The 24,157-nt window shown below is 49.3% G+C and overlaps 1 protein-coding gene across 1 annotated transcript; it reads left to right on the forward strand.

Annotated features, from left to right (window-relative positions):
* The first annotated feature begins 3,423 nt into the window (after window positions 1–3,423).
* LOC133816452 (uncharacterized) lies at window positions 3,424–7,684 on the forward strand. The gene is made up of 2 exons (XM_062248940.1): window positions 3,424–5,910; window positions 5,997–7,684. Exons 1-2 carry the CDS (start codon window positions 5,109–5,111, stop codon window positions 6,335–6,337), a joined length of 1,143 nt encoding a protein of 380 aa, XP_062104924.1. The 5' UTR covers window positions 3,424–5,108; the 3' UTR covers window positions 6,338–7,684.
* Window positions 7,685–24,157: the final 16,473 nt, after the last annotated feature.

Below are 24,157 nucleotides of genomic sequence, written 5' to 3' on the forward strand. Positions count from 1 at the left end.
TGTTGGTCTGTCCACCCTTTCTCTTTTTGTCATTTGGAGCGGAAGCTAGGTTAGCTTCGGCTTAAGCACCCTCAATAGCAGCTACATTAGTAGAAGCCTTCTTCTCTCCTCCTTTGCTCGGTCCACCATTAATCGCTTCGTACATCTGGAGTTCGTTCAACAATTGAGTCATCCCATACTTCAGCTTGTTCAAGAAGTAGTTTGTGATGAACGTCAGAAAAGTAGGAGCAAAGATATTCAGGATGAGCCCCACTTGAGTCTCCTCGTCTATGGTGGCTCCATGCAACTCAGCCTCGTGGAAGTATTTTGTGATCTTGATAAAATGATCACAAACATGCATTGTTGGTGCCATCCTGATATTTTAATAGTTCTTGGTGGCTTCGAAATGAGCTTGCCCATATTTGTGTCTAAACATCTCTTGAAGACGTTCCATGATGTCATATGCAGTTTCGACATCTTCCAACTTCGTCCTAACCATGTCTGACATGCTAGCCAGCATGTACGCCTTAACCTTGTTGTTAGTCGTCTGCCAACGCTTATACTCGTCACAGACAGACTTGGGTGCTCCTTCAGCTAGAACTTCAGGGGATTCCTCAATCATCAAGATCTTAGAGTTGTCATCGATCAACACGATTTTGATGTTGGACATCCATTTCATGAAATTTTCTCCAGTGAGAAGCTCTTTGGAGAGTAGAGAGCGGATGGAGTTGGAAGCCCTAGAGATCTACAATTTTATCAATAAATAGTAATCAACACATTTCTCAACAAACTTCTAATCACTAAGTTTTAAGAAATAGTAAACATATATCAAATATGTAAGATATGGGAAAATACTAAAAACAAACATATCTCTATTTCTAAAGTATTTACCTAGTCCATGACACTTGTGTCCCGGTAGGCGAGAGTCACAAAACATCATTAGTTAAATAGAGTGAAAACTCAATTAATGATGGTCTAAAATAATTATTAACAACCTTCCTATTTGATCAAAGTAAGAAAACCAATTATCTCTTACTTTATAAGCTTGACCCACGATATCGATAATATAGATTTAGTCCTAGTAGTCATTGTAGGGATAGGGATGAGTCTAATGGAGTTTAATCTATAATTATCTATCTAACGAAATCTAACCATGTTAAATGTTTGATGAACACCATTCGTAGGGGGACAAATGTAAGCGTCGCGAGGCCCCATTAAGACACCAACCTAGTTAAATCTACGATGGAGATCGAATAATACTTTTAAACTGAGCCCATTATTTTAAAAAATAATGATTAGTATTTTTATTTTGAAAATTATTAACTTAGATTTTCCAAATTACAAAAATAATTACAAACCATAGTTTTTATTTTCCCATTAATTCTAGAAAATACCCATTGAAAACCTATTCAATAATTCGGAATTAATGTGTTGTTAATCAATTATTAGGTTCAACTAATATAATAAACATAAGACAATCAAGTCCAACTCAAGAAAATGGGCATGAACAGTTGGGCTTGCATGGAGGAGGGTTTGGTCCAGTATGTCATTCCCATTAAGATCCCCTAACTTCCATGCAAGGTCCATAAGACAACAATTTAAACATTTGTTTTATTAATTGATTAGGACCATTATAATCATGCAAAACAAATGGGCATTCACAAATGAAATCACCCACAAGAGAAGAATTTAAACTTCACATTTTCTAATGGGCCCAAATAAAACCTATCAGATTAAGAAAGTTTTATTTTGCAAAAATACCATATATTACAAAAACATATCGGCCATCACTATGTGCATCTAAGCCCAATTGCAAAAATGTCATTTCTAATGATGCAAGATATGATAATAATTGGAAGAGCCTAACATGTTACTATATGAGCATGTATTATTAATTTATGCAAATATACCACAATAATAAAAAAATTTGCAAAAATACCATAATTAATTATCATAGAATTCATCAAGCAAAATTCAATATAATTAATTAAAAAAAAATTGCAAAATATTAAATTACAATAGAGTTTATCAAACAAAATTCAATTTTAAATAATTAATTTAAACTATGTTGTTAAGTTGTTAGGAATGACAAGATATTTAAAAAAATATATTTTAACCAATTTTAAAATATCAAAAATATCTTTTGACCAAAATATCTTAAAATATCATAATTATCAAATAACAAATTCTAAATATTTAAACAATAAAAATATCTTGAATAATCAGATAAACAATTTTAATATTTCTATGATAACAAAATAAAAAAAAAATATCTTGAATTATCAGATAACTAATTCAAAATATTTTTAAGAGTTAAAATATCTAGAATAATCAGATAATCAATTTTTACATATTTTGAATTTAACTGCACAAAATATCCAATTTAAAAAACAACCAAAAGATCAAAATTTAATTTTTTTTTGTGAATAGTGCCTCGACTGTGGACCCCATACGAACATCGTACGACCCCGGGTCTCCAACAGCTCTTGCACGCGTGCATGTCATGCACACCGCCAAATCAATCCAAAAAAAGTTTCAAAAAAAATTTTGTGCAATTTTTCAATTACAAGCCAAAAACAACCAAACTATTGTTAAATTTACATAAAACCATAACACATGCATCAAATAACATGTATCATCCAATTAACACCCTAACATATCAATCAATTTCATACATATTTAATAAAGAAAATAAACTAGCAACCTATGGCTCTGAGGGCAGTTGTAGGAAATACATATAACAAGATCTTGTTTATTTTCTTGAAATTCATATATTATCAAGACAAACATGCAAATGCCTAGAACATGCTCCTATGAAATTGACATAAAATAGTGTAAAATTATTAGAAATTTACATTACACAATGGAACTAGAACAACTCTTTCCTTCAAATTCTCTATCCCTTTAATCTTTGTAGTAGCATGGTATAATCAAGAATCTGAACTGGGTCAATGTTGACGGTGAGAACTCGTCAACTAAGTTAAGTTGGTAAAAACTATCAAGTAAGGATCGTCAATAGAAAAGCTATAGAAATCTAAGTTATAACTCAAGAACAATGATATAATAACAATGGAGAAATCAATCTTTCATTCACTCTCAACCCTTTGCTACAGTAAAATTTCCAACCCCTTTTCAGGTGGGGTTAGAGTTCATTTTATAGTAGGCTCTAATGGCCTTGGGTACATGGTGGTCCTGGGGACCAAAGGGGTACATAAGTACTCTGGCAAGAGGGTGGCTTCAGAGGTTGTGGTTGTACATCCAGTACAGGGGCAGGTGTCAGGAGGATGTCTCCACTACTTGTCTGTACCCATGTCTAATGAGTGGTGGCAGACATAGTGGCGCAGGTGGTAGTGGTGTCGACTCTGACTCCTGGTCGTAGACGTACGAGCCATCACTCCTATTCCAACACTCCCACCCTCCCACTGGTACTGGTGTCCGTACTCAGTACTAGATCGTACAAGTATGTTCCATTCGACTCGTACTGGAGCCTCTAAGCATAGGGGTCTCAAGGTGTAAGGAATGGGACCCTTGGTGTGTGTAATGGTCGTGGCGTGAGGTAGGGATCTTGGGTCCCTGGCACGAGATGCCTGAAGCACCCCGAGGTCACCCACGAACCTAGGCGATAGACATGTGGCCTTGACGGATGTCTAAGGATGTGTGGCGAGACGCCCTCCTTGCAACCCCCTTGGTGGTGCGGCTCCTTTGGTGCATGGCTCCACTCGCATGGCCATCAGGTGGTGTGGCCCCTATGCCTTCGCGAGGCCCCCTTGGAAGGCCTATTGATGGTGTGGCTCTCTAGCTGCTCACGAGGCCCTCCTCCTCATGCGTGGCCATGTGATGGTGCAGTTTGCTCGGGGTGCGAGGTGGGCGCGCGCATCAGGGGCCTCGCTCGGACGTGAGGCAGGGTGCGCATCAAGGGCCTCGCTTGGACGCGAGGTGCGTACACCAAGGGCCTCGCTCGGACGCGAGGCGGGGGCTCGCTCGGACGCGAGGCGGGCGCACCAGGGGCCTTGCTCGGACTCGAGGCGGGGGCTCGCTCGGACGCGAGGTGCGCGCATCAGGGGCCTCGCTCAGACGCGAGGCGGGCGCATCAGGGGCCTCGCTCGAATGCGAGGCGCGTGCATTAGGGGCCTCGCTCGGACGCGAGGCCACACGAGGTCGATGCTGCTGGGGCGTGAGCTTGGGCACGCGGGGCTGTCTCGCGGGGCTTGGTTCTTTTATGGGCGTGGAATACTGAGTGTCTACACTTGCCCCCCAGTCTAGGAGATGACCTTTAGGTGCTCTTGTAGACTATTCACCTTGATTCTTATAAATAGGCCTTCATGCATGGCCTAATATTTTCACCTTACTCCTTTGGCTTATTGGTTTGGAGAGCCCTTCCTTTTTCAAGAGGTAAGGGGTTCAATCCCTCACAACCTCATTTTTGCCATAGTTTCTTTTATTTTATTTTTTCACTTATTTTCATCATCATTTTTCATTTATTTATTTATTTTTACATATGAGCTAATTTTTTGGAGTATCTATTTGGTGGCTAACACATCTTTCTGGTCCATTCTTGCTGACGCGTATTATCAACCCTTTGGTGCTTTTCGCCCCTCGACCTCTTTTTGACCCCGACTTCGCTCTCTTAACCGCTTGAGGTATATTTTCTCTCCCTCTCCCTTTTTTTTTTATCGGGTCTGAACTAGCATTACTCGGGATGGGGTACCTTAGCCTGAGCTTGTAGTGAGTTTGACCATATACACTCCCCTCTTTTTTATACCCTGTAGTGGGCCGTTTAGAACGCTTGCATCTAGAGATATTAAGCCTATTCCTTTGTGTTTTGTAGCCATCCCCTCATTTATACGCGAACCCCTTTTCGCTTTCGGGACGAGGTCTCATGGCCAGTGACGGCCCGTCCGACATACCTCCGGGGGCTGAATTTATTGACCTGTCCTCAGACTTAGAGTCCCCTGAGGGCAATCCTCACCAAGACTATGACTCCTTAAGGCAGGCCCGCATCCGCCACCTTGAGTACATTGCTGAACTTAGGCGCAAAATTTGGGTAGTAGAGAGCGAAATTGACTCGATGTCGAGAGGAGACGGAGGACCTTCACCCCCAGACCTTAGTGACCATATAGCGCCTTAGGATGACCCTTTTTGAATTGCGGTGGGAGTTAGAGTTTATGGAGGGACACCTTCCGCCAAAACCTCCCAACCCTTCCTCGCCTGATGTTGGTCATGGGGCTGCTGCCGCCTCTCCTCAGCCCTTAGTCTCAGTTTTTCCTAGCTTAGCGCTTCCGCCATCGCTCCCTCGATGGAAAACTCTTGCTAGGAAGAAAAAATGGAGGGTCAAGTGTTCTGTCTCTTCCTCACATTTTTCTTTTGATTTTGCAGATATGTCGAAGGCACGCCGACATGTATCTATCCAGGAAGAGGACAACGCCCCTTTACTGGCGTCCAATCTGGTGTCGCACGTATCCGCGAACAAATTGAAGGAAATAGTGAAGCACTATCGTGTTCCCTCGGAATACGCCCTACATGCTCCTCAGGAGGCATGCCGATCCGACCGCCCTAGGAAGGGCCTTATGGCTTTGAGCGAACACATTTTGAAGGCGGGTGGCACCATTCCCTTGCACCCATTTTTTGTAGCGGTTCTCAACTATTTCGACCTGACGCCCCTTCAGCTGTCACCCAACAGTTGGTTGACCCTAAGTTGCCTTTTTGTTTGGTTCAAGGAACGGGCCGAACACACCCCGACGGCGCAAGAGGTGCATTTCCTATACAACCTCATGGGATCCCCCAAGTCCAAGGGCTTCTACTACCTGCAGAAGGCCAACAACGAGCTCCCCTTGATAGAGGGCTCAGTGTCCAACACAGGGTCTTGGAAACAAGACTTTTTCTTCATAGAGGGCCCTCTCTCTGTTCATGAAGACTTTCGCGCCACCCCCAGTAAGTACCCTGGTCCTTCTTTTCTTCTTATTAGAACTTACTGTTTTGTACTCATGCTTGTACTGACACTGGCGTGGATCATGCAGAGCAATTTGTTGTTCCTTCGGTCATTGGGTCGGAGGCGAAGGCCGTGACTGACCTCATCAATGCCGACTCGGCCATGAAGAAGGTGCCATTTTTATTTACTGTGGCAAATCTCAACCGTCACCAGCTGTCCCCGGTCTCTGACCCCAAGCTCCTGTGGTCGGTTACTGGGTCTAAGAAGACAGTGGCTATGCCGGCTGAGCCGTTCCCAGATGATGATGAGGCTGAGGACGAGCCGGAGGAAGCCCCCCTTGAATGTGGGGGATCTCACCAGCGACCCCTGTCCCCCGGGGGATGCCCCCCTTATGACTCCTACGATCAGGACATGGCCTTCCAACCTTAGGACCCGCATGTCGCCCCGGGATGTTATGCTCCCCCTGGCCTTGATGGCTGCGATGCCTTCCCTCAGGTTCCTCATGACATTGGATCACCGGGGGCTGATTTCATCGACTTTGCGGAGCCCCCCTCTCATCTACCAGGGTCTCAGTTTTTCACCTCCACTGCGCCCCTTCCCGCTTCGGTGAGCGGGTCGTCTGTCCTCGTCCAACCAGGTGCCCCCAGTACGGAGGGGGAGCCTTGGGTGACTCGGATGGCATCATCTTACGGATAGCGATACACTCAAATTGCCTCAAGCCTTCCTGTATCCGACTGGAGTGGTCTAGGGAACGTGACTCAGTCGGACCTTGGGGACACCCTAAGGTGCGTCGTGACCTGGGTGAGTTCCTGCACCCTGCGTCGGTCATTATTATGTATAGATGTACATGTGTTTTTCTTTTTGTTACTTATTGTTGATGCCATTAACTTTCTTGTGCAGGCCTACACCGTGTCTCTACGGTATGCTGACTCATCAAGCAACCTCTCCGCATCTACTACTGAGAGGGACTGCCTTACAGCCCGGGTCCAGGAGCTCGAAAATGAGCTTAATGAAACTAAGGCCAAGTTGTCAAAGGTCCGGTCCAAATTTTCCGACTTGATATTAAAGAGGAAGGAAGCAAAGGCCAAGACCAAGGGGCTAAAGGACAAGATTAAACGCTTGGAGCGTGAACTCTAGGGGGCCAAGGCCATTGCGAACGCGTCGTAGCAGAGAGTTACCCAATTGGGGGCCGAAGTCGAGGCCCTCAGGGCCGAACTTCAGTCGGTGCAGGAGAGGAATGCTTCCTTGGAGGCGGAGAGGGCTTCCTTGGACGCGGAGAGGGCTTCCTTGGAGGCGTCGAGGGCTTCCTTGGAGGCGGAAAGGGTCACCACCGAGCGCAGGTCCATAGATCGTGCCCTTTACAATGTGTGGAGGTAGGATCCTAATTTCGACTTCTCCTCTTTTGGTGAACATGCCGTTGCTCGAGCGGCCCTGTGGAGTGCCCACATTAGGAGGCCCTAAAGTAGTCTTTCTTTTTTTTTTTTTTTACTTCGGGCCTTTGTAATATGACTGTCACTACTATTTTCCTTTGGTAATTCTTGTACTATCTCCAAGACCTTCTTTTTCAATGTATATATACGTGTGTTGCTATTTATCTCTTATTCGACTGCATTTGAGGCCTGTTTACCGAGCTTTTCGGAAACGAATACAAACAAACTAATAAAAGGATAAGAACTCTAGAAGTGCAGAAATATAAATAGACAAATAATTTTTTTACGTGGTTCAGGCGTTAACGAGCCCTAGTCCACGAGTCGATGTTATTACACTTGTAGAGAATTACAGTAAAATGGTTGGTGTACAAGAACCTCACAAACTCACAGTGTTTCTCTCGAGTTCTCTAGAAGAAGACGAAGCTAGAGAGATTTTGACAGAGTTCTCTCTATGTAATCCGCTCTCCCCCCCCCCCCCCCCCTATTGCCAAATGAGGAGGTCTTTATAGCCAGAGTTTTTGATTAGGGTTTTACTCTGCCCCCCTGAGTCTTAATTACACCAGCCATAAATAGGGGATACAATTACCGTAGTCACCTGGCTACCAGGCTCTATGTGTGTATATTTACGTGAAAGTATGGGGAATGCACAAAGGCAGCTGTCTTTTCCAGGCTGTCAGCAGAACAGTAGGAGAAATAGTAACTTTTAGGCGTGCTGGGATGTGTGCGGCCTCGACCTGTCGGGCATGTCAGGCGGGATCCTGTGTCAGGTGGATATCATTCCAACTATGCCTCCTCCATGACTCGGCCGCTTGGTCTTTTTCCGTGCGAGACACGGAACTGTGTCCGCGAAGGTAACCTGAGGAGCTTCTCCTGGAAGGACCTTCCCCGACGGATATCCCTTCGGGAGTCCGGGAGAATCGACGAGCTTCCGCGTCGCGGTTGCTTGAAAGAGTCTGCTGGACACTGAACGGGAGAGGCGAAGCCTTTCTGTCCATCCGCGAGCTCTGGTCACCTTTCGTGAAAGACTTTCATAATTTATCTTCCCCGAGGCTATCCATTTAAACGCTATCCGGAAATCTGGATAACATTTACCCCCCAAGGTCACGGGGCTTGAGAGGTCCGGGAGCTTGTACAGTCCTCCGGGTGCTCTGGTCTCTAGATTAGGCGAGGGGTCACCTCCTGTGTTCCTGGAAGAGTTCCTTTTTCCCGCCTGAGTGTCAGTACAAAACAAAAGGAAATTTCTTCTGTTTGAACTCAAGCACTCAAGTGTGGCAAGGGCCACGCGTCATGCAGGGAATGGCTCTGTGACCAAGACGTGTGCGTGAGGCGACTGGCTGAGTAGTGATTTGACGGTACTTAATGGTGCACTGGGCCCGAGATGGTATAATGATGGGAAATAAATACTTTATTCCCATCCGAGGAGTCTTAAATTGGACCGGCACTTCATCCCCAACTGTTGGATTTGATGCATGCGGTATGGGAAGATCGGGACCGTCCATTTGTGGAATTCGAAACGATTTCGTTCCTGCTATAAAAACGAGGGAACGGACCTTTCTTCCTCTTTATGCTTTCAAATTCTCGAGTCTTTCCGATTCTCAGATTCTCAAATCTTCGAACTCTCAAGCTTCCAAGCTTCCTTTCCTTCGAATTCGCCACTTCTTTTGGTAAGGAATCCAGGAACTTTCCTTTTGATTAGGCAGTAGGTTTGATCGCCGAAGTTCTAGGTTTGAATCGTTGCTTGTCTTTGCAGCCTTTACTTCACGCGTTCGTGCAGTGTAGGGACCCGGTTACTCCCTCAATCTTCAACTACTCGAATACCAGTAAGTATTTTTACTTTGCTTTTCCCTTCTAAACCTCAGTTTGTTGGTAGTTGTTAGGGTTGAGTTTTCTGCCGGCGTCATCTTTATGCATGCGTGAATAGGGCTTTGATAGGCATGTGACTGATGTGAATCGATAAGTTATTTCTTTGCATGCTTTGACGATTCTCTTTTGGAAAGTTGTTTCTCGTCTGCTTGTGCTGTTCTGGTTTGCTGTTTTAGGGCATAAGCGTGAACGCCTTTAGGGTGTCTTCCTCTGGGAAAACACTTCTCTCGGCGGGCTTAGGCTCGGAGTTTGAGTTTGGTTCCTTGCTGTCCTTCGGGTGGCATGGTGCCAACCCCTCGGCAAGCTCGGTGGGAGCCTCTCCAAGCAGTTTTCGGGGAGGGTCTCCCCGACGCCTTTGATACCATTAGGGTATGACAAGGGTGCTGACTGCTTAGAGTGTTTTCTTCTTTGTTTCTTTTGTTCAGTGATGAACACCTCAAAGGAACAAATCATCGCTGCGGTAGAGGCTGAATCTGCCCAGGAGAAAGGTTCCCCTGTCGCTGGCGCAAAGGGGAAAGGAAAAACTAAAGTGGTCGCGGCTAGCCCACCGACTATCAACAGTTCAATTTGGGAGATGGACCAGAAGCCGAACCTGTTCAGGAACTACGGCATGCTGGAGCTGTATTCCTCAGAGGCAGGCCTGAAGAACATCCCAGGCCTGATGTGGCACCGCCTGTCGGTGCTGGGTGAGTCTGCTAGTCAGAGTCACGAGGGTTTTGGTGCCTGGAGCTGGGCACACATAGTGTGTGGGGCGCACTTGCCCCTAAGAAGTTATTTTGCCAATTTCTGTGTGAAGGCGGGGATTGCCCCCTTCCAGTTGATTCACCCCAGCTACAAGCTCCTAGCGGGGTGGTACATCTTTTGCAAGTCCTGGGACCTGGAGGCCCCTACCCCGGAGGAGGTGCTATACTTCTATGGGCTGAAGTCTCAGCCCATGAGAGGTCATCCAGACAAGGTGGGGTTTTACAGGCTGGAGAGGTACCTGGACGTGATGTGTCCCACCTGTCATACCGCGAGGGTTCCAGATCTCCGGGAGTACTGGTTCCTGACGACTGGCTTCCCATTGAAGAGGGTGCCAGCCCTATCTTTGGACTTCAAAGTCCCTGGTAAGTGCTCCTTCCTCTCCTTTTTACCTTTGTTTCTTTACGTTTGGTTTGCCTTTCGGGAGGATCTCTAATACTCGTATTTGGATTTTGCAGAAGCCGTCCCGCGGACACCTCGCTGTGCGGAGATGATACGGAGGTCAAAATTCTACGAGGGGCTCTCGGAGGAAGAGCTGAAGGTGGAAGGACTTGTGACCACCGAATCTTTGAGGGAGTATGGGCTCCTCGCCTCTTTCCAAAGTATTGAGCCAGTGAGTGGCAGGGGGCAAAGTCAGGTGTCAGCCGACATCCGGGAGCAGATTGCCCTGGAGTTGTCCAAGGTGATATGCCAAGCAGCCCGGGACGAGAATAATTTATCTCCTAGTTGGGCGGAGAGGTTCCCCGACCCCCAGCCGGAGGAAGAAGAGATCGAGGCTCGCCACGTCGCAGCTTACCCCAATGAAGGGACTCCGGGAGCTGGTACCTCCGGAAGAGGTAAGACTAGTTTTCGATTGATCCACACCCCCAGCCTGTCTGAGGTTTCCCAGACTTCTCAGGTGGGGTTCGATCCCCGCTTCCTTAGGCTAGATCCGATTAGGATACCCTTTGACAGATATTGCGATAGGGTAGATGAGCTCCTCGGGTGTTTGAGTGACGGTAGTCTGCCAGAAGGTGTCATCATGGTTGACTCTTCTTCCCTCAGCATGTCATTCCCGGGCTTCAAGGAATACGGGAGCTTCCTGGAGCAGGAAGCGGTGTTTTGTTTTGCTCGGGGAAGGCCATCCAAGTTTCTTGTGCATGGTCATCCCTTTCAAACTTTTCCCTTTTTTGTTTCTTGTTCCCTGCCGGGGGGACTTGTTCGTGTTGTTATGTTGGTGCCTGTTTTGTTTTCTGCTTATCTTTTTCCACATTGCTTGCTGGTTGGTTAACCTTGCTTCGCACATTTCTTGCAGAATATCCTGAAGCAAAGATGTTGGGGAGAGCTACCTCTCTCATCAAGAAGGCCGCCACCAGCCAAGACCCGTCCAAGGGGAAAAGACGAAAGGCCGGAGCTGGTAGGGGAGGTAAAGCTGCCACACCCAAGAAGACAAGTGGCGAGGCGCAAGGGTCTCCGGTGGTGGAGAGGTCAATCGTGCCCGTGGTGGAGAAGCCTCCTGTCGAGGGGCCTTCCGAGAACATGGTGGTCTCGAGCAGTAGCAGCGATGGGGAAGGTCTTGTGTTCCCCGCGAAGAGGGCCAGGGTGAGCAAGCGCTCCGGAGGAGAGGCTGAGGGCGACAAGAAGAAATGCCTTAGACACTCTTCTCTCGGAGGTGATGGAGACCTCCGGGCTCGCGCAGTCCCCACCAGATTACCCCCAACCAGCAGCAAACACAACTCCAACAGCAAAAGCAACAGCAACAACAACAACAACCACAAAGACAATCAACACTGCCACAGCAGCAGCAAAAGCAACAGCAACATCAGCAGCAACCACAAAGCGGGGCGGTAGTGTCTTCGCTACCGTCCCCAATACCCCGTATACTTCCTCCTACAGTCCAAAGGGAGTCCACCCTTTCGGGGTCTCCTTCTTCTTCTTCTCTTCCACTTTCTCAACAAACAAGCCTTCCTCGGCCTGGCCTGAAGTTCCACTTCCCTCATAAACCAACCCGTTTCCCCGCTGCCCTCCTGGAGGGTGTAAGACGGGCCGATAATTTTTTGAAGAGGAGGTTGGAGGCCGAGAAGGCTGTTACTCAGGGAAGGGCAGACAACTTGTCTGCTGTGAAGAGAGCTGAGCTGGCCGAGGGGGTGAGAACCCTTCACCCGGCTGGAGCGGTTTTGGATGGCCCAGCCTTAGAGAAGAGGCTGGTGCCTAGGCTCGGACGTTCATTGGCGCCGTTCGGAGCGGAGATGATGGAGGATATGGCCCTGAGCCTGTGCGAACTCAATTCTGAGAAATGGTCCATCAGTAGCAGTAAAGACCCGCTGTTGCTGACACATGCCGTAAAGCAGCAACTTTCGGGGGTAAGCTGTCAGTTGTTGTGCTCCGAGATCAATTGTCTTAGTACATTTGGTTCCGCTTAACTCATTCTGTTGTCTTTCCTTGCAGGCCTCTCTCATCGCGGAACGCTCGTTTCGGGAGGTGGGTGCAGTTCTGGTTCAGCTGGAGGAGAGCCAGGTGGCTCGCCAGGCCTTGGAGGCGGAGAAACAGAAACTGACCCAACAGGTCGAGAGCATAAGGGGGGAGGCTTCGGAGAAGATTGACCAGGCCCGGCGCACGGCTGAGGAAGAGGCGGACAAGAAATATCTTGCCAAATATCGAGAGTACCGGGCCAGCGCGGAGAATGAGTTCAAGCAGCGGTCGAATGACTTGAAGGCCGAAACCTCCAAGCTCCGGGAAGAGCTATCCCAACCCAGGGAGGAGAAAGATACATTGGAAGCCCACTTGCAATCGAAAAATGATCTCCTCCTTAAGCGACAAGAGGAATATGCCACTCTTCAGAATAGGCTGCACAAGGAGGAGCAAGATCATAAGAGGAGCAAGGATCTCGCGTCTATGCTGGAGTTGGGGCTTGCTGAGAAGGATAAACAGATTGGAGCCTTGCAATTCACCGTCAGGGGGCATGTGACCGAGAAGCAATCCTTGCTGGATCATAATAAGGTGCAGCGCAAGGAGATTGATTCCCTTAAGGGAGAGCGGGATGCATCCAAGGCCGAGCTGGAAAAACTGAGGGCTCAATTGGCTGTCGCGGAGGCAAAGCTGGCGACCTCTGAGGCGGAGCGCTTGAAGGAGAAGGAAGATGCCGAGGTGGTGCTGAATAGAACGATCAATCTATCCCACGTGGTCCTCATGCACCAACTTTGGAAAATAAACCCGGAGGTAGTAGGCTACCTGGGAGAGGACACCGCCGCCATGAGGGAAAATATACAGGCGTGGGATCAAAGCCCAGAGGTGTACGTCCAGACTTATAACATCGACGAGCCTACTGGAGTCCCTGAGGCAGAGGATCCCGAAGAGGCGGGGACCTCTGAACTTGCCATTGATGACGTTCCATCTTCCAATGAGCTGACTCCGCCAGCCCCAGTTGAAACCGCTGTCTCCGAGACCCCGGTCGTGGATGCCGCTGCCACCCCCAGCGCTTGAAGGGGTCTTATCTTTTGTAAAAAATATTCTTTACTGATTATTATTTTTCATTTGTATTTTTCTTTGGGGCGAAGCTCCCTGTACTCTTTTCTCATTGCAGACATATTTGCCATAATTATAGCATTTTTCTTTCCTTTTCTGCCGAGTTCTCTTTAACTTTGCGTTTAGGGTAGGCTTTTATACGGTAGAAACTGCTGTAGGGGCGCATTAGGTTTTGGTTCCAACGGCCAGAACCTATGCATTTCTAACTTGAAGCTCCAACGACTTATGTCTTTTCCCACGTAGTTTCTAGGTTGCGGAGGATTCCTGGTTCCAATGGCCAGACTCCCTCTTTCATCGTACTCAGCCTTCCTAAGGTAAATAGCCAATCTCGGGACTTGTAGTTATACCGTTCGCGGGGATGGCTAGGGTGACCCATTCCATCTCTCCATTGCGATCTTTGCAAAGCTTGCGAGGCAAACACTTAATACGTTTCCGCGGGATGGTGCCGGAACGGGAGTTCTTTTGGTGAGCGTTTCTAGACTTAGGGCTAGATCTTTGCGAAGAAAAACTAACTGTCATCGCGGAACCCACGGTGGCCGACTTCGGGGACTTAGCATGAAGCCTTGCGAGGCAAGGTTCGTTGCGGTCGGGGAAATCGTCACACCTACCATGTGCGATTCTGGAGCAGGGGCTTTGTGAAGCAAGGCCTGCTGTAATTGGGGGATCGATTATATTTGCTCCCAGAGCTGAAGCTTGCGAAGCGAAGTTTGCAGTGGTCGAGGAGCTCGCCATGCATTATTTTGTGAGACCCGGAGCTGAAGCCTGCGAAGCAAAGCTTACAGCGGCCGCGGGTCTTGCCATCTCTCGCCTTGCGGGACCCGGAGCTGGAGCTTGCGAAGCAAAGCTCTCAGCGGTCGCGGATCTTTCCATGCATTACTTTATGAGACCCGGAGCTGAAGCTTGCGAAGCAAAGCTTTCAGCGGTCGTGGAGTATTCTGCGAAGGACTTGTTAGGAAGTTGGGGGTGTTTCGGCGTAGCTCTCTGAATGTCCCCCAACCCCCAGTCATGTTCATCGCTGGGCTACACAGGAGATAATTTTCATGATGCATAATGGCAGATATTTTCATGGAAATTTTCACATAATCACATAATGCACACATGACACGTAATGCAAATATGTTCATGGCAATAAATCAACCTAAGCTTAATCAATTTAAAAATTTCAAACACAATGCTAGCACATAAGTGGTGTTCTCTTTATGTTTTGTTCAAGGGGCGTATGGCTATGCCTTAGCCATGTATACCCCCCCAAGTGAGCGTGGGGCCCGGACGTCTCCGGACCGCGTGGTCACTTGTTAAAACGCAGCTTGGAACAAAGGGATAAAAAATGCAGTAAAAGCGGAGTGAAACTCTCCGTGTTTTATTAAATTAGCCTGTTAGGCATGTGTTTTACAGCTGGGAGTATTGTCTCCATATTTTACATTTTTGCTACGTCCACCAAGGACTTTTGACTAGATAGTCCGGGGCCTACTGATAGTAACGGCGGAGGTGCTCCGCGTTCCAGGCGCGCGGGACTTTAGATCCGTCGAGTCTCTTCAAGTGATACGTCCCATGGCCCACTTTTTCTTGGACTGCGTAGGGGCCTTCCCAGTTGGGTCCGAGGACTCCCACTCCCGGATCCTGCGTAGCAGGAAATACTCTCCGTAGGACAAGATCCCCAACTTCGAATGTACGGCTCTTGACTCTTGTGTTGAAGTGTCGGGCTATCTTGCCTTGGTACATTTTGAGTTGGACCTGTGACTGCTCCCGGAGTTCTTCGATCATGTCGAGGGACTCCTGGAGAAGGGCATGGTTCCGGGTAGGGTCGTAGGTGTCCTGCCTGTGAGAGGGGATCATAGTTTCTACTGGGATGACGGCCTCACAACCGAAGGTCATGGAATAAGGTGTGTGCCCCGTCAAAGTCCTCTCTGTTGTGCGATAGGCCCAAAGTACTCGCGGAAGATCTTCTGGCCAGTGAGCCTTGCATGCTTGGAGTTTTTTCTTCAATGTGGTCTTTAAAATTTTGTTTACTGCTTCCACTTGCCCATTAGCTTGAGGTCTGGCGACTGCGGAAAAGCTTTTGATGATTCCATGCGAAGCACAGAAGTCCGTGAAATGTTCACTGTCAAATTGCTTCCCGTTGTCGGACACAATTTTTCGTGGTAGCCCAAAACGACACACTATATTCCTGATGACAAAGTCCAGCGCTTTCTTAGACGTGACCGTGTTCATAGGTTCAGCTTCAGCCCATTTGGTGAAGTAGTCTACCGCGACTATGGCATACTTCACTCCACCCCTTCCAGTCGGAAGGGAACCTACTAGGTCAATGCCCCAAACGGCGAACGGCCAGGGGCAGGTCATTAAGGTAATTTCTGTAGGCGGCGCTCGCGGAACCTTGGCGTACCTCTGGCACTGCTCACATTTTCTGACGTAATCCACACAATCCTTCTTCATGGTGGGCCAGAAGTATCCTTGTCGAAGGATCTTTTTGGAGAGGCTCAGCCCGGAGGTATGGTTGCCACAGAAGCCTCCGTGAATCTCATGGATGATGGCGCTGATTTCGGTTCCGGCAACACACCTAAGGAAGGGTATGGACAACCCCCTGCGGTAAAGCTTTCCATCCATAACCACGTATCGGGGAGCTTGATATTGGAGCTTTCTTGCGTCAGCTTTATCAGTGGGGAGCTCTCCGGTGGTGAGAAATCTGAGGATGGGTCCTATCCAGGAATGGGAATGGTCGATGATGGCATTTACCCTCTGTGTCTCGGTACTAGGTGCTTCTAAGTGCCCGATGGGCACTAGGCCATATTGTTCAATCTCCGGGTCTGTTGCAAGCTTGGCCAGTGTGTCCGCGAGTGAGTTCTGGTCCCGGGGGACCTGGCGGATTTGGTAGCCTTTGAAATGCTGCAGGAGGCCGCGGGAGAGAGACACGTAGGTAGCCATTTTTTCGCCTTTCGTCTGGTATTCCACGGATATTTGGTTTACCACAAGTAGGGAGTCGTTGTATACTTCGATTTTTTGGGCTCCGACTTCTCTGGCCAGTTGTAATCCAGCTAGCATGGCTTCGTGTTCTGCCTTGTTGTTGGATGCTGGGAACGCGAAACGGATGGCGCTCTGGAGCTGATGTCCTTGGGGAGATATTAGGATGACCCCTGCTCCAGCTCCTTTTTCATTTGAGGCTCCGTCTACATAGACCTTCCATGTGGGAAGTTCCGGGATAGGATCTTCCGGGAGGTCATTCATTCCCGAGCATTCCACAATAAAGTCCGCGAGAGCTTGTCCTTTTATGGAAACACGTGGCTGGTAGTGGATGTCAAACTGGCTCAGTTCCATGGCCCATTTAAGTAATCTTCCAGAAGACTCGGGCTTCTGCAAGACTTGTCGGAGAGGGTGGTTGGTGAGTACTCTGATGGTGTGCGCCTGGAAATAGGGCCTTACCTTCCTCGAAGAGATTAGCAAGCAGAGGGAGAGTTTCTCGATCATTGAATATCTGGACTCGGTGTCCAGTAACCTCTTGCTCACGTAATACACAGGGAGCTGGATATGGCCGTCTTCCCGGACGAGAGCGACACTCACGGCGTGCTTTGTCACAGCTAAGTACAAGAACAACGCCTCTCCTTCGACAGGTTTGGACAGAATGGGAGCTCGGGTTAGATGTTCCTTGAGGTGTTGGAAGGCTGCTTCGCATTCGGGGGTCCACTCGAACCTCTTGTTTCCTCGCAACACATTGAAGAAGGGGACACATTTGTCAGTGGCCTTAGATACGAAGCGGCTGAGAGCAGTTATCCTTCCGGTAACGCTCTGGACATCCTTATGCTTCCGGGGAGAAGGCATGTCTATGAATGCCTTAATTTTCTCAGGGTTGGCCTCCACTCCGCGGGAGCTGACAATGAAACCGAGGAACTTCCCAGACGAGACCCCGAAAGTACATTTCTTCAGATTCAGTTTCATTCCATACTTTTGGATCACGGCGAAAGCTTCCTCAAGGTCGTCGCTGTGGTCCCCGGAGGTCTTGGATTTTACCAGCATGTCGTCTACGTACACCTCCATGTTCCTCCCCAGCTGGTCCTTGAACATCCTGTTTACTAGACGCTGGTATGTCGCCCCAGCATTCTTCAAACCGAAAGGCATGACCACGTAACAGTAGACACCCTTGTCCGTGAGGAAGCTGGTGTGTTCCTGGTCCGCGACATGCATCTTGATCTGGTTGTATCCGGAGTATGCATCCATGAAGGATAAGAGTTCATACCCGGAAGTTGCGTCTACCATCTGATCGATTCGCGGAAGAGGGAAACAGTCTTTCGGGCAGGCTCTGTTTAGGTCCGTGAAGTCAATACACATTCTCCAGGACCCATTGGGTTTTGGGACCAGAACCGGGTTGGCCAACCACACGGGATAGTGTGACTCCTGGTGAAAGCCTATGGACATCAGCTTGTCCACTTCAACTTTGACTGCTTCGGCCCTCACTGGGTCTAACGGCCTCCTCTTTTGGCGAACTGGAGTTGTAGATGGGTCTATGTTGAGTGCGTGGCACGCAACATTAGGATTAATCCCCGTCATATCAGCGTGGGACCATGCCAGGATATCCTGATTATTCTTCACAGTGGCCACGATCTTTTCTCGAATGGCCGATGGAAGGTTTTTCCCTACCTAAATGACATTGGTGGGATCTCCCGGGTTGAGGATCACCTCTTCGACTTCCTCCATCGGCTCTATCGCTCTCTCGACCCCCACTCTAGGGTCGAGTTCGTCAACGCATGCCCCTTGGGCACCCCCAGTTTCTAGTAAATCTCCCGCTAAAGGAGCGGCAACAACCGCCTCCTGGACCGTGTAGACGGATCGGACGGAGACGTTATAACAGCTTCGTGCACTTTGTTGGTCTCCCCGGAGGGTGTCGATACGCCCGTCGTCGCATGGAAACTTCAGGCATAAGTGGCGTATCGAGGTTATGGCCCCGCAATTGATTAGGACCGGTCGGCCTAGGATAGCATTATACGCCGTGGGGCAGTCGACCACTACGAATGTGCAGTGCTTGAAGGCACAAGCGTCGCTTTCTCCTCTGAGGGTGACTGGAAGTTGAATCTTGCCTAATGGCATGAGTGCATCTCCATTGAACCCCTGAAGCTGGATGGGGCATGGGGTCAGGTCTGTCTCGGTTAATCCGATCGCGTGGAAGGCAGCTTTGAAGAGGATGTTTACGGAGCTTCCATTATCGACAAGGATCCGTGATACCTTCTTATTGGCAATCTGAGCTTCCACCACGAGGGGATCGTTGTGGGGGAAGTGCACATGTCGGGCGTCATCTTCCGTGAAGGTGATGGGAAGATCCATCATTCGGAGATGCTGAGCAGGTGACTGAACCAAGGCGCACATCTCTCCGGTGTGTTCTAACTCCCTCAAGTACCTTTTCTGGGAGTTGCGGGTGCTTCCGGCAAGGTGCGGTCCTCCGGAAATGGTGGCTACGTGTCCGTCAACGGGTGGCGGAGCAAGGCCGGGCGGATATGGGTTTCCGGGTCCTGGAGCCAATAATGCAATGGGTGCCGGAGAGGTCGGAGCAGGAAGCGCTGGGAACTGAGACCCAGGAGCTTGGGGGTGACCGGCTCCAGGAGCGCTAGCGGTCCCCCTCTGTCCCGGAGAATATGCAGCTCCGTGAACTACTCCCTGTCCGGGATAGATTATGGGTATCCTCACCCATTAACCGAGGTGTCCCGCTCTTGCCAGGGACTCGATCTCATCCTTCAGCTGAAGACATTCGTTTGTGGTGTGCCCCACGTCTCCGTGGAACTCACACTTCTTATTGGAGTCTCGCGGACGCCTTCCTCCGTGAGATACTTTCGGGGGCTTCCTGTAGTTGACCATATTACAGGTCGCCCGATAGACATTCTCTCGTGAATCTATTAAACTGGTGTACTCCGTGAACTTGGGCTCATAGTCCTTCCGTGGTTTCTTTGAATGGTCCCCCCGGTTGGAGTTTATTCCGCCTCGTTTATTTCGCGATTGGCTCAGACTTCGTTCTGGGCCTTCCGCTTGCGGTTGCGACGGGCCGGGAGCGATACTACATCCGGTTGGTACAGCTCCGTACCCAGAGAAATGGGTTTGACTCGGCGTCTGAGCAGACGCGGAAGGTCCATACACGCTTGGAGTGAACTGGGTTCCTGGAAGCGTGAGGGCTGGCGCGGGAGCTTGCGAAGAAAAGCTCGGTGCAGTTACGGAGGGCGTTGGAGCTGGGGGAACTCCAAAGGCCTGTTGGTAGGCATCCTTAAGGTTGATGATTCCTTGAGCTTTTGATATGAATTCGGACAGAGTTTCTGCTCGCCTCCTTTGCATTTCTCCCCATAGCAGGGAACCGATGGTAAGCCCCGATTGAAGGGCGATCAGCTTCATGTCATCACTGACCTTGGTCTTAGCAGCAGCTTCCATCATTCTTTGAATGAAAACTTTGAGGCTCTCATTGGGTAGCTGCTTGATGTTGGTTAAAGAACCAACCTCCATGTCGTGGTCCCGGGCAGCGATGAACTGCCTCCTGAATGCGGACTGTAGCTCCTTCCAACTGTGGATGGATCCGGGAGCTAATCTTTTCCACCAGTCTTCCGCGGACTTGGTAAGGGTGAGTGAGAAGCACATGCATTTGGCATCCTCACTGACGCGCGCCACTTGCATCATCTTGTTGTATTTAGCTAGATGGGTGCGCGGGTCTGTCCTCCCCTCATATAATTCTATGTGAGGCATTTTGAAGTTCTCCAGGAGGGGAGTTTCCGCGATCCTCCGAATACATGGTTCCGGGTCTTCTTCCTCAGAGTCTGACAGGGCCCCACTTTGCTTCCGGACCAGCTTGGTCAAGGCAGCGATCTGTTCCTCGAGCCTCTTTGTATCACTCTCCGGGAGGTCACGTCCCCGGAGCTTGTCGTTGAGATGATTTCGCAGGTCATCTCCGCGAGGCCGGGCCTTTTCTCCTTTGGCCTTTTCGTACTTGGCCTCCATCCTTTTCCTTAGGTCCACCGTGGACCAGCTATCTTCGGAGTGCGTGTCCGCAGCCCGACCGTCCAGGTTGATGGAATCACTGGGGCGGTTGTTCCTTCCCCTAGGCTTGGGTGCCTTAGCACCGGGCCCTTTAGGCACAGAGTGCCCCCTTGGGGCTGAAGGACGTCTGGGCTTAGAAGCGCCAGAGACCTTCTGTGCGCGGGGGGGGGGGGGGGGGGGGCAGTCGGCCTGGTGATTCACGCCTTTAGGAGGTGCAGGGGCGTTAGTGCGCACAGGCTCCCCAACTTTTTCTTTGCCCTTGTTAGGGGCAGCTTTGGATGGTCCAGCAGTGGCGGATCTGGCATGGTGGCATCAGCACCACCTAAAACAGAGGCGTCCTCGTCCGAGTCGCCTAGATCTCCGAACTTACTTTGGAGGCGCTCCATCATGCGCTGCATTTTTCCGGAGACGCGCTCCTGCTCAGCGAGCTTGGCCTTAGTGGCCACCAGTTCTTCGGCTACTTGGACCAGTTCTGGATCCTTCTCGTAGTAGTAGCCGTCTTTGTAGTAACCGTCTCGGACATACTCTTCTTCGTTTTCTAAGTATGTCGTATCTTCAGTACTGACCCGATCCTGGCGGGACGTCGGGTCTTCACCTTGGTAGTCCGAGTCGTGGGTACTTTCTCCTTCGGTCTGGGCTGCCGAGGGTTCGTTTTGTACCGCATCTTCCATCATAGTATCGGGGTTGACCTTAGCATTTTTGTCAACCGCGGATTTTCTCGTAGTCACCATCTTTTCAGTACGCAGAAAAAGAGCTGACTAACAACTTCCTACAGCTCTCAATGAAAGCACCAAAATGTTTACCGAGCTTTTCGGAAACGAATACAAACAAACTAATAAAAGGATAAGAACTGTAGAAGTGCAAAAATATAAATAGACAAATAAGTTTTTTACGTGGTTCAGGCGTTAACGAGCCCTAGTCCACGAGTCGATGTTATTATACTTGTAGAGAATTACAGTAAAATGGTTGGTGTACAAGAACCTCACAAACTCACAGTGTTTCTCTCGAGTTCTCTAGAAGAAGACGAAGCTAGAGAGATTTTGACAGAGTTCTCTCTATGTAATCCGCTCTCCCCCCCCCCCCCTATTGCCAAATGAGGAGGTCTTTATAGCCAGAGTTTTTGATTAGGGTTTTACTCTGCCCCCCTGAGTCTTAATTACACCAGCCATAAATAGGGGACACAATTACCGTAGTCGCCTGGCTACCAGGCTCTATGTGGGTATATTTACGTGAAAGTATGGGGAATGCACAAAGGCAGCTGTCTTTTCCAGGCTGTCAGCGGAACAGTAGGCGAAATAGTACTTTTAGGCGTGCTGGGATGTGTGCGGCCTCGACCTGTCGGGCGTGTCAGGCGGGATCCTGTGTCAGGTGGATATCATTCCAACTATGCCTCCTCCATGACTCGGCCGCTTGGTCTTCTTCCGTGCGAGACACGGAACTGTGTCCGCGAAGGTAACCTGAGGAGCTTCTCCTGGAAGGACCTTCCCCGACGGATATCCCTTCGGGAGTCCGGGAGAATCGACGAGCTTCCGCGTCGCGGTTGCTTGAAATAGTCTGCTGGACACTGAACGGGAGAGGCGAAGCCTTTCTGTCCATCCGCGAGCTCTGGTCACCTTTCGTGAAAGACTTTGATAATTTATCTTCCCCGAGGCTATCCATTTAAACGCTATCCGGAAATCTGGATAACAAGGCCCTTTTAAGCCTGTATGATGGGGTTTGGTTGGTTCCCCTCTTTTATTTACCAGGCTAGAGGTCCTTTGGAGCCCATGTGAAAGGGTTCTCTGGGACCTCTTTTGGTGCCTCTTGGTTGCTTTTATAAGGATATTTTGACCCCTTGGGTCCTAGCTATCCTTTTATATATTCTTGCTCGCGCTTATTATTTCTTTGCGAGAAGCATCCTTCTTGTCGTTATTCATAGTACTATTTTTGCAAGGGTCTCTTTTGGGACCCTTTTTGGCTAGGCGGCTTGGTGGCCACTCTAGACTTATTATAGTCGTTACCATGCATTTTTTGTAAGTCCCTATGGCCTCCCTTGGTGTTCACAAGGGTAGCTAATCCTTGTGATCCCAAGGGATGCCTTGTAAGGACTTCGTTTAAGGCCCTAGTATAGGGGGTCCTTTTGTTTTTGGGTCACTTCCTCCTGATGGAGGGCCCTTTTTAGGATCCTCTTGGTAGAGGGTCCTTTTTTAAGGGCCTCCTTTTTAGGAGGGCTTGGGGTCCTCTTGGTAGAGGGTCCCTTTTAGGGGCCTCCTTTTTAGGAGGGCAAGGGGTCCTTTTTAGGATCCTTCGTTAGAGGGCCCTTTTTAGGTTCCCCTTGCTAGCCGTATGCTGTCGCCTCCTATCTTGCCCCCCAAGTGTCTGGTGAAATTTATTTCGGCAGGCACTTTGGCTCACGTAGCGAAGGAAAATAACACATGAGGTTGCAAACAGTTTCACCCATAACATGCAGTTTCATTCATCACATTCATAACAAACAGTTTCATGCAAACAGTTGCAATGGTATATATGAGATTTTCATAGAAAATAAAATAAAATAAAAAGACTCACACCTACTCAGGAGGTTATCTAAGTAACCTCTTTGATTCCTCCCTATCATATTAAGATGACGTGCAACACTTGTCCTTTTATCATCGGACGTGGGCGCCTAACTGGTAGTACTTCCTTAGGTGCTCCGCGTTCCATGCTCGGGGTATAATGGTGTCGTCCATGCGCGCCAGCTTATAAGTGTTCGGGGGCATGCACTGAGCAACCTGGTAGGGCCCCTCCCAGTTTGCCCCCAGCACTCCTGCTCCTGGGTCTCGTGTGTTAGGGAGTACCTTCCTCAGCACCAAGTCGCCAACTCTGAAAGTTCTCTCTCGCACCCTCGAATTGTAGTACCTTGCAGCGCGCTGTTGGTATACTGCCACCTTCATTTGTGCTTTTTCTCTCTTCTCTTCGAGCATGTCTAAGCTTTCAGCCAGAGCTATGCGGTTGGCCTCGTCTCCATACGCCTGTACCCTGTGGAACTCAACTCACATCTCAACCGGGAGCACGGCCTCGCATCCATAGGCCAAGGAGAACGGGGACTCCCCAGTAGTCGTGCGTGGGGTGGTTCTGTAAGCCCACAACACATTTGGTAGCTCATATACCCAGGCTCCCTTCATCTTTTCTAGCTTTGTCTTCAAGTTCTTCTTAAAGACCCTGTTTATGGCCTCCACCTGCCCATTGGCCTGTGGGTGCACGACCGCAGAGAAACTCCTCCTTATGCCCTTTTCTCTACAATATTCCTCGAAAGCTCCTCCCTCGAATTGGGTACCAATGTCAGAAATAATTTTGTGGGGTACTCCATATCTACAAACGATGAATTTGTTAACAAAAGAGGTGATGTGCTTGGCGGTTATCTTCACGAGGGGTTCTGCTTCTACCCACTTAGTGAAGTAGTCCACTGCCACCACCGCGTATTTCGCTCCACCCCTGCTTGTAGGAAGAGCGCCGATCAAGTCTATCCCCCAGATAGCGAAGGGCCAGGGGCTGGTCATGCTGGTCAGTTCACTTGGGGGTTTCCGAGGGTAGTTGGCGTGCCTCTGGCATTTGTCCCATTTCGTGGCAAAGTCATGCGCATCTCTCTCCATGGAGGGCCAGTAATATCCTTGTCTCATGGCCTTCCTAGCTGTGGAGGGTCCGCTCTCGTGGTTGCCACACTCTCCCTCGTGTATCTCATGTAACACTTTCA

Source organism: Humulus lupulus, chromosome 2 (genome assembly GCF_963169125.1).
Source record: "Humulus lupulus chromosome 2, drHumLupu1.1, whole genome shotgun sequence".
Taxonomy (NCBI): domain Eukaryota; kingdom Viridiplantae; phylum Streptophyta; class Magnoliopsida; order Rosales; family Cannabaceae; genus Humulus; species Humulus lupulus.